The following is a 10,860-nucleotide window of genomic DNA, read 5'->3' on the forward strand; positions in this document are numbered from 1 at the left end:
TTTTTTTAAAACGGAAGGCAGATGCATCTGTCGGGCACGTCCAGGACTTGAGTAAAGCTTCGCGCCCACAGGGAAGTCAACACTGGCCACAAGTGGAAATGTCTCGGGTGGTTGTGGCTTTGAAGCAACGGGCTGCGGCTCAGTACAAATAAAAGCCCCACCAAGCCGCAGGGCCCATTTCCCTCTTCATGACCCAACCAGCTATTTGAAGATTTTATAGGGAGTGAATATCAAAAATCAAAACAAAAACACAGACACGAAAGGCCTCAACCACCTCCGGGGGCCTCTGGTCAAACAGTCCATCAAACTGCCCTCCAGTGCAACAGGAAGTGAGGAGCCCCGCCCGCCCCACCCTGCCCTGGCCCTGGACCCAGCAAGATGAGCCCCATCTTGAGTCAGGGACTCCACCTCCTGGGACATGTGTGTCAGAGAAGAGCTTTCCCACGGTTTCCAAGGGCGGGTTTTCAGCAGATGAGCAGGTCTTTCTTCGCAGGTACTTCTCGGGGCACGAAAACCAACCTTTCAGTCAGCAGCCATCTGCATTAACTAGCTGCCTCATCCAGAGACTAGGAAATGGAAGTCCCCTTTAAAGTTAAAATGACCGTGGTGATGATTTGGAAACAGAAGTTTCCACTTACAGTAAGATGGTTAATTCCTAAAGCTTGAATATAAATGCGAAGAGTCCATTGTATTATTTTATGCTTTTGTGTTGGTTTGAAATTTTTGAAGTTGTCTCTGAGCAACATAAATGTTATTACCTGAAAAGTGGCAGCGTGTGCCCACCCACAGGTACCTCAGAAGAAAGGCCTGGAAATCTGTCCCTGAAAGGTCACAATTATACTCTGTAGACACAGGTCACCAAAGAGTCAGATCGCCCACCCAGAGGGCAACTCGTCTGAGAACCCTGGCGCCCGGTCCGAGTTCTTACAGGACAAGGTAGAACTGCCCCTGTGAGTGCCCAAGACTCTTATCCTTTCACGGGAGTAGCTGGTGGTTTTGAACTCGCTGGCCTGTGGTTCGCAGCCCAATGCACAACAGGGCCTGTGGGAGAGCAGTTGGCGTGCTTGACTACTTAGAAAGTTTTGAGGTTTTAAGCTGACCCAGAGGCAACTCAGAAGGCCTTGCTACTTCTAAAACACCCAGCCACTGTAGTAACCCCAGGAAGTACACACAGTTCTGCTCTGAGACTCCTAGCACTGCCTTGAGTAAGAACGGGCTCACAGCAGCTAGTCTGTTTGTTTTTAACTAGTCTGTTTGTTTTTAACGTGGGATAAAGTCTTGCCTCTCTGCAGGTTCCCAAACACACCATGTAACTAAAGAAAGCTTTGGTACAATGTTAGCAGTTACTTCAACAAATTTAAATTCGTGCTTGCTTTATAAAGTTACATTTGTCTTTCTCGGTAGAAAGTAAGACACCTTTCCTGTCATTCCTCTATTAGTTTAACAACTCTGTTGATGGAAGAAGGAAAAAAACAGTGCCAAACACACCTAAGTTGGTCTGGCCCTTACCATGAGGAATCTAGTTCATATTTCCAAGAAAAAGACCAAAAGAATTCAACTTGGTCAACTTTGGTTTCTGAGAGGGAACGCTGGGAATTTCCCAGGTAATTGAGGTGGCTTTGTTATCCACAACCTCCAGAGGAGACTTGAAGAGTTGCACAAATGGGCGGGGACTGCAGTTCTGAGCGCGTACTGGTTGGTGAGAAAACGCACGTAGAAGAGGAGCAGGCCACTGTGGGGCAGGAGAGCTCCACGTGGGGACCGCTCTGAAACCTTCCCCGTTCGCCTCTTCAATGCTGGTCCTGCTGTGCCTGTCTCCTCTTGCTATATTCACATCACAGTACTTTCTGTGAATTCTGAGTTATTCTAGCACATCTTGAATCCAAAGGACCAGCAGAAGAAGCCTGAGGTTCAAGTGTGGGAGTCTAGGGGGGCTCCTGAGATGGGGGCTGGGGCCCTGAGGGGCGAGTGGGTCAACCCAACCCTGACTCACAAGTCAGAAATGAGCGTGCTAGGTGGACTCGAGCTGACAGCTAGCCTTTGCCGACTCGGCAGCCTGAAAGACGACGTCCTTTTGATGTGAGCTCTCCTTGAGCTTCAAGGAGCTCCTAGCCTGCGTGCTAGAGCGGATTTCAATGAGCGGGGGCCGGTGGAACAGCAGAGAAGTACTTGGCTGCATAAATGAAAGCCGGGCAGTTCAAGTCCACCAGCTGCTCCACAGGAAAGACGTGGCCATCGGCCTTCCACGGAGATTAGTCTGGGAAACCCTGGGGGCAGTTCCACGATGCCCTATGGGGCTTCTCGGAGTCAGGTCAGGGTCAGAGAAAGAAGTGCCACGCAGATGGCGGGTGTCAGAATGAACCAGGAGGTGAAAGTGGGAGCTTGTTTTATCTTCACGATCAGAAAGAAAGCACTAGAATTCTGGGATTTTTCACAAGACCGAGCTGGCACGTGAAGACTGATTCACTCTCCTCCTGGCCCTTCGTGAGACACAGACTGTGTGGCATAATTTGACACACAGAAAGCGTATTTGTGTGTGTGTGTGTGTGTGTGTGTGTGTGAGTATTAAGAGACAAGAAGAAAAGGCAGCCACCGGGAATATATTTCCATAAAAACTGCTATCTAACTCAAGATGTCAGACAAGCCTGAGAGAGAGTGTATGCTCCCTTCTGGATGCCACAGTAAAACGAATCCCATGAATATCGAGAGCAGGCCAGACACAGAGGCTGGAGTTTATTGCTGGGTCAAGGGCAGATGGGAGGGTGCACAGGAAAGCACTAACGAAGGTGCACTGAACTTCTGTTGACGGCGTGGAAGGCCAAGGAAAAAACGTGGAAATGGACAGTGGTGACTGCTGTACCACATGGTGCCCTGGTGAGCGTCAATGGCTTATATATCTGAAAATGACTGTAATCGAAGTATTTTGTGATGCCATAATTTTTCCTTTTTTTTTAAGATCTGTTACCTACTATACCTAAAATTGTTAAAGCTCTAACATCTCTTTGCCTAAAGGACTGTGGGAAAAGAATCCTTCCAAAATTCATTAGAGATGGAAGAATTATAGCCTTTCGGGAAAGCAATCAGGCAGCATCTATTAAAATTAAAAACACCCCTAACCATTGGCCCAGAGATCATTTCGGGTAGCATATCCCATGAAAATGAAGACACGGGCCCGTCAAGAGAGATGCACCCAACGTTGCTGACAGCATGAGGCCCATCAGTGGGGAGACAGCTGAACAGCACACCCACTTCACCGCTGCCATTAAAAACCATGAGCAAGGGCCACACCAATTCGCACGGCAGGGGATGCTACAAGGTACTGCTGGGTGAGAAAAGCCAGACTCAGGAAACTGCTGATAATGCTAGGCTTGAGTTTGTTCATTATTTTACAAAGACATACACAGCTATACGATGGTATGCGCATGCAGAAAATTGGGCAGAAATCATGACAGGTCATCTACATGCATGACAAGACCGGGGAGGGTAGGGGAAGATGAGCAAGGCGAATAAAGGCAGAAACAACAAATTTACATGAAAAAAAAAATCATGTGCATCACATATATGTGCATCAATGATTAAATAAATAACTCAAAAATATGTATAAATCACTCAATTTAAATCAGTTTGGCCTTTGAACAAGAGTTCTGAACAGCTGCCTGGAATGGTGGATATTCCAAACAGCGTCGAGGCCTCTTACAGTCTGAGCAATGGGATCCCGTGGAGGCCGATGCTTGGTGTCACGGTGAGGTAGGTCGCTCAGGGAAAGAGCAACAGTGCTTCCATCACAGATGACAACCCACTGCACTGCACACACACAGCCACAAATTCATTCTGGATGCACATGCTACTTATTTGAAGCCATGTTTAAATCGGTGGTTTACTATGGGCCACCTCTGCTCTATCTTCAGCCCCTGGCCAACGTGGGGCTACCTCTCCTTTGTCTTCCTGCCACAGGATTCAGCGGAGACCCAGGGAGCAAGGGGCTTCATGGGTGGAAATCTTCTTAAAGGGCCCCTTTATTCTTAAGTTTTGAGTTGGCTCTCTCCTTCGCCAGGGCACTGCCTTCTCCACAAAACGCCCGGACTATGAAGTCCTCGCAGGTACGCTGCACTTTGCGGCACTGTCTTACTAAGGGTACACCCACCTAGCTCTCCTGACTCTCCAGCCTACCCCCATACAAACCTGAGAGAGGCTGGATGTTGTTTCACACGGATGTGCATCTAGCACAAAAGTGGGTGGCCTCTCAGGCGACTCCCCTCTGTTAATAACGGACTGAGGTCTTGGAATAAGAGCGAGCAAGCAACTGCCAAGTTCTCCGCCAGGTTGGAACGCCAGACGGGAAGACAAGCAGCAGTGCTCCCGGCCAGGAGGGAGGAAGGTTTCCAACCAGTATCTCCTCCCCTGGGAGTTCCCGGGCCTACATGGCTTTGACCAAGAAAAAGGACCATCAATCACAGACTAACATGGAGAAAGAGAAGTGGGGTGGGGGAAATAAATCCTCCCTTCCTATAGGGAGCTGGCAGAACAAGTGCTCTAAAATATACGGTCGATAAAAGAAATGATGTCAGAATGTTTAGAAGGCCTGGTACTCGGCCTGGTACTCGGCCCCAGAGATGTGATGAGCGGACGACCTACCTCTTAGCTGAGGCTGGAGACTTGGCCACAATGACTGCATTCCTGTAATCTGGGATCTGTGGCGAACAAGAGGTCAGAGGTCACTGCCACGGCTCTAAGAGGCTCTTCCCACCAACACCCGGCATGCAGTACAAAGGAACCCCTCAGTGGACTGAAAAATGTCATTTGCTACTGGCATGTTTCCCAAAAAGTCAAGGGGAGACAAGGTTCAAAGTGCATTTCTCTTCTGGAAAATAAAACAAGGTGTGCCCAGGAAACAGTATTCCTGAGGTATGTCCCTCGTCAACATCTTTCCGAGTTGATGCTGACTCATGGTGAATCATAGGGTTTCTAAGATGACACATCTTGACAAGAACAAGCAGTCTCATCTTTCTCCCGTGGAGCAGCTGGCGGGTTTGAAGCACTGATCTTGCCCACAGTGCCCCCTAGCCAGTGAATTCTGACAATGAGTATAAAGAAGTTCTTGGAGAGTCAGCAGAAAGTGTTCTCATAAATTCTCACATCTCATTTCGAGATGGTCAGCTTGCTGCCCAGCCAACAGCCTGAACCCAAGTTCATTGCCAGATTCTAAGAGGATCAAATAAATGACTATTTAACCTATCTTAGTCATAGATTGAAGACAACTTGTTAAAGGACAGTGCTTTTTCCACAGAGACATAAAAAGCCTTTTAGAAATCAATTAAAATATCCCCTAGCTTTGGAGTGCACTGCCGTTCAAACTCTACAGCAACATGTGCTGCTTATGACTGTAATTCAGAGATAAAACCATCACCAACTTTGGAACGCACAGGAAACAGAACTCCTTTGAGGCCAAGTAGTGGTGTGTTGTTTGCGGCTCCTGTGATACCATGAAATTATGTTCTTGAAATTTAACCCTTTCACTAAAACCACATTGTTTCATTCTCATAAATTCCCATCAATCCAGCCCGCCCCTCCAACTAAGCTAGATCAATGAATGCATTCTAATACAACGTCTTAAGCAATGCCTAGCACAGAGGAAGCACTGAATAAATATTTAGCAAATCAATGAAACACTGATTAATTTGAAGAAGGCTCTAATTTAGGTTCAGGCAGCATAATCATAAGGATCTGATATATTTGCAAGAAAGCACATTTATCCAACACTACCAGGGAGAAGAGGTGCCCTGTTGGCACAATGGCTAAGCGTTTAGCTGTTAATCATATGGTAGGTGGTTCAAATCCACCAGAGTGGCTCCACCAAGGGATAACAGACCGGGCGAACTGCTCTAGTGAGGATGACAGACGGGGTTAAGACTGCAGAGCAGTTCTCCGCTGTCCAATGCCATCCAGAGTAGGTACCAACCCACAAGCACACAGTAACAGAATTAAGGAGTAAGGGAGCAAAACCGATTTTCACATACACACTTTGAGTGTTTTTGCTGGAATTCTTCCTCAACTGCTTGATGTGCTTTGGGAAATCCATACTAAGTAGGGAGGTGCAGCAAACCCAGTGAGGGGAGAAATAACATGCAGGGAGCAAGAGTCAGCGAAACAAATCAAAGATTTTCAAAGAGAGGACTCTAATAAAACAGATCTATCACATCTGAGGGGTCAAAAAAAGGACATCGCATACACGAAGAAAGAACCGAGAGGGAAATCTAGGAGGTCGAGGCTACTGTGGTCTATAGAAGAAGCTTAGTAGCGGGGCTGCCTGGAGGTCAGACGGACACAGCTTAAGGTTAATCTGGGAGACCCAGTCAAGGAATTTCCCGGCATGTGGTCTGAAATGATACGCAACTCAAAATTATAAAAGAGAAAAGAAAGTCCAATAATATAGAAACATACCTAACTGCTCCCATAGGAAAAAGAAAAGAAACTGAAGGGGAAGTGCTAGCAAAGGTTTTCCAGAGAATGGAAAGGATCCAGTGAGTATAGAGATGAACGGAAAACAGAGCTACAAGACACACCAGGGGACATTTCAGACCCACAACCGGAAAGATAAACTCAATGTCAGTTGGAAAACTTGCTGCCTACCCCCAGCCCTACCACCACCCCCAAAACCAAACCCCCACACTCTCACAAAGGTGCTCGATCTCAATAGAGATCAGGAGATGAACATCCAAATACCCTAATGGGCAAGTGTGTTCAGTGGGGATAGTGTTAAAGCATTAGCCAGGGTATGTGGGGTGGGGGGGGGGGGGCAGGGGGACAAGGACTGTCATGTGCATTGCTACTGGAAAGCTAAATGAATTGTTCCTTCTGTGTGCAATTTTGCATTACCTATTAAAATGTTAATAATGTCGATACTCTTCCATCAAATTCCACTTCCTAGTCTCTATCTCAGGAAAACACCCACAGATGTTCTCTGAAAGGCACATGGAGAGATTTTCGATGTGGTACACTTAAAACAGAGTGATAGTCTAATGTCCAATCAAGAGGGACACAGCTAAGGAACCACTTATCTGACTCAGGCTTAATATCCAGGACCACAAAGCAATGTAACTAGAAGTCTGACAAGGACTTGAGTGGACATTTCACTAAATACACAAATGGCCTCTAACAGATGAAAAGATGCTTAACATCATCAAGCCAAAAGAACCAAAGTGACTGCTATGGGCCTGGGGATGTAGTAGGCTATGCATCCAACTGCCAACTGCAAGGCCAGCTGTTTGAAACCACCAGCTGCTCAGCATGAGAAAGACGAGGCTTTCTACTCCTGTAAAGACTTGCAGCCTCAGAAACGCACAGGGGCAGTTCTACTCTGTCCTACGGGGTCACCAGGAGTCAATATCATTAATCATCCTTAAAAAAACCCACAAAAGCAGAGAGAGCGGGAACCCAAAGGCAGCCTAGGACATGTGCCTTTGGTTTGACCCGGGATTTGGGCAGGCTCTTCCGTGTCTAGGAGCCATGTCTACTTTGTTTCCCTCACTCTTCCCCCGTGTGACTGAGACGCTCTGGCTTCATCTGGACCGGCCCTGTGTGGAGGAGGCCGAACTGCCGCAGCAGGAACAGCAGCATCAGGCCAGGCTCCAGAGCATTGCAGGAAAGGACAACCTGGTACCTATTGGCAAGCCAGCCTCAGAGCACTATGAGGAGGAGGAGGAAGAAGACGATGAAGATAGTGAGGAAGCTCGGACCTCTCTGACTCTCTCTGGCTTCCCCTCTCTTACCCTTGTTCCCTTGCCCTCCTTCCCTTCCCCCTCTCTCCACGTGGACCACCAAGCTGGGCTGAGGTGAGCAATGCTACCATGTAATGTGTCTGACTGCATTATTGTAATATCTCTCATGCTCTCGATGACTTTAATATAATACTTATATATCTCAACAAAAAAAAAGATAGTGAGGAAGACTGAGGATGATGAGGATATGCAGGACATGGACGAGATGAACGATTACTGTGAGTCCCCTGACGAGGGCGAGGTCAGAGAGGCGGACATGGAAGGCACCGAGCAGGATCAAGACCAGTGGGTGATTTAGGCACACAGAGCAGGAGTGCCCTGGTGACCTCCTGGCCGGCCCACCTCACCCTGCACCCCCTGCAGAACCAGCTGGGGGTCCCAGGACACCTCCAAGCTGCTGCCAACACCTCCAGCAGCTGCTTCAACACCGGTCTCCTTGGCCTCTCCCAGGCCATCGGCCTGCCCTTGAATCCCCAGGGCCTGAGCCCACCCCGCCTTCCTGGCCAGTACGTCTCCCCGTTGGCTGCCAGGTCTAGCGTAGTTCTAATTCTAAAGACACGGGACTGATAAAAAATAAAATAAAATAAATAAAAGCACTGCCTTCAAAACGACTGCAATGTGTGCCGCGCGTAGGCAACAGAGAACTGACCCGCGTTTTTTCTCAGGCTGTAAATCTTTATGGACGCAGACTGCCACATCTGTCTCTCACTGCTGTTAGCAGTCAAGTGCTTTAACCATTGTGTCAGTCAGGCTCCCTCACTAGTCATTAAGGAGATGTAACACAAAATTAAAATGATATCATATTTAATAATCATATAAAATATATAATAAGTGAAGAGAAACAAATTAGTCATTAGCCAAAACCCGGCCCCACTGCCATCCAGTCAATTTTGACTCGTAGAAATAAAATTCAGAAAGGAAAACAGGTGTGAGGGAGATGTGGAGAAATCAGAACCCCTGCCCATTACTGGAAGGATTATGTAATGGTACAGACATTGGGAAAAACAGTTTGGAGGCTCCTCAAAAGCCAAACATTGAATTACCCTGTGATTCAGCAATTCCGCTCCTAGGATACAGCCCAAAGAATGAAAAGCAGGTGTGCACAGATACTTGTACACCAATGTTCATAAAGACATTCACAATAGCCCAAAGGCTGAAACAACCATCAGCAGATGAATGAACAAGCAACACGTGGTATATACACATAATGGAGTATTAATGCGTCATAAGAAGAAATGACATCATGAGACACACTACAAACAGGATGAACTTTGAAAGATTACACCAAAGGATCACCACGACCTCGTTAAAATGACTATCTAGTGCAGGCAAACACATAAAGACCAGAGTCTATTAGTGGTTGTCAGGGGTGGGTGGGACATGAAAGAGGGAGCCATTGCCTAGGGGGCACTTACCTTCTGTTAAGAGTAAAGAAAAAGGTAATTTTTTTTTAATTCACATTGGCTGCACTATGGTATAATCCTCCCAGCAATGGGCGAGGGTGCCAATTTCTCCACCTCCTTGATAACATCTCTAGTTCTCTTTTTCTTTATTCAGTCACAGCCACCTGCGTGGGGATGAGATGATCTATCGCTGTGAATTTGATCAGCAACTCCCTAATGTCGAATAAGGGAGCCCTGGTGGCACAGGGGTTAAAGTACTTGGTTGCTAACGAAATGGTAAGCAGTTCAAACCCACCTGTTGTTCCATACAAGAAAAATGTGGTAGCTGCTTCCATAAAGATTTACAGCTTTAAAAACCCTGACGTGGTTCTACTTTGTCCTGTAAGGTTGCTGTGATTTGAAATAGACTCAACAGCAATGGGTTTTGGTTTTATATGTATAAACATAAATATTATCTATATATACGTATAGGAACCCTGGTGGCATAGTGGTCATGTGTCGGGCTGCAATTCGCCAAGGTTGGCAGTTCAAAACCTCAAGCTGCCTCCAGGGAGAAACTCAAAGGGGCAGTTCTAACCTGTCCTATAGGGTTGCTATGAGTCAGCATCGACATGATAGCAGTGAAGATATATGTGTATTAAACACAATTTTTTAAAATTAATTATGTAGGCTTCTCAAGATTCTGTAAAGAAAACTAGAGGTTTCAGAGAACTATGAGAAACTAATGATTTGAATAAAGAGTGTTTAAAGGAATGCCTACAATACAGTAAGAAACACAGAAACAAAACCACTGTACAATAGACAAAAGGCATGAAACACGTTCACAGAAGAAGAAACATATATGAAGAGACGAAGATCGGTTTTACCGGTCGTCAGAGATGCCGTCATCGAAGCCACAAAGGAAAACCATCTTATAGCCGTTCAAGTGGCAAGAAGGTAAAACACGGGCAGTGTAAGGATGAAACTGCTCTGGACCCCCAGGACACAGATCTCTGAGAGGTGGCTGGTGGGAACGTGTGGGAAAAATGAGACCGTGCAACTTGGCACTCCCACTCGGCACGTTTGTGTGTGCACACCACAACGGGCACAGACGGGAATGCCATCACATAAGAAGCCATCGGGAAGGATGAACACACCGCGACACAGGTCTCCACACTCAAGAGAAGGAACTGTGATGCCCACCAGAGCAGACGGAGCTCAGTAATGTCACAGCGAGAGAACAAGTCCCAAAAGATGACAGGTAGTTCCCCTTTTCATAAAGTTAATCCTCAAAACGGTGTGTGTGATGCTGAATTCTATAGACAGATGAGATAAAGCTACATACAAAGGAAACTGAGGAAAAGAGGACATAATTTTCAGGACGGTGGTCCTGCTGGGTGGGAAGAGCAGCAGGTGGGAGCACATAAGTAGATGGAAGTTCTGATGATGCGTCTCCTTCCCCCGCTGGCTCCTGTTGTGAACTACAAGGGTTGGGTGGAGAGATGAAGAGAGCCAGGACCCCAGAGGACAAATAAGGAGCGGGGTATTTGTCATGATGTATTAGTCTGGGTACTTTGGAGAAACAAATCCACAGCAACTCATGTATAAGAGTTTTATGTAAAGAAAAGGTGCATCACAAAAACATCCCAACCCAATGCTGCCCAAGCCCACAAGTCCAACATTAACCCATTAACCCAACA

At 46.8% G+C, this 10,860-nt stretch overlaps 2 protein-coding genes across 4 annotated transcripts in view; one reads left to right on the forward strand and one right to left on the reverse strand.

Annotated features, from left to right (window-relative positions):
* PRPSAP2 (phosphoribosyl pyrophosphate synthetase associated protein 2) overlaps positions 1-10,860 on the reverse strand; it is a 47,159-nt gene that overhangs the window by 19,613 nt on the left and 16,686 nt on the right. For all 3 annotated transcript variants that reach the window (XM_004712966.2, XM_045293365.1, XM_045293366.1), the window contains one exon: positions 4,636-4,691. In XM_004712966.2, the coding sequence (XP_004713023.1) occupies positions 4,636-4,691 (56 nt within the window). The remainder of the gene's footprint in view (positions 1-4,635; positions 4,692-10,860) is intronic.
* Positions 7,504-8,076, forward strand: LOC101646928 (anaphase-promoting complex subunit 15-like). The gene is made up of 2 exons (XM_004712965.3): positions 7,504-7,728; positions 7,936-8,076. The coding sequence occupies exons 1-2, from the start codon at positions 7,507-7,509 to the stop codon at positions 8,074-8,076; spliced, it is 363 nt and encodes a 120-aa protein (XP_004713022.1). The 5' UTR covers positions 7,504-7,506.

The sequence above is a fragment of the Echinops telfairi genome, unplaced genomic scaffold (genome assembly GCF_000313985.2).
Source record: "Echinops telfairi isolate 266 unplaced genomic scaffold, ASM31398v2 ScPeMD7_2010;HRSCAF=2546, whole genome shotgun sequence".
NCBI lineage: Eukaryota > Metazoa > Chordata > Mammalia > Afrosoricida > Tenrecidae > Echinops > Echinops telfairi.

Excerpts from the sequence above, each read along its gene's own strand:
- LOC101646928 (XM_004712965.3), top strand. The coding sequence starts at position 7,507 with ATGTCTACTTTGTTTCCCTCACTCTTCCCCCGTGTGACTGAGACGCTC. Across the intron at positions 7,729-7,935 it reads ACGATGAAGATAGTGAGGAA|ATAGTGAGGAAGACTGAGGA; the intron begins GCTCGGACCTCT and ends ACAAAAAAAAAG.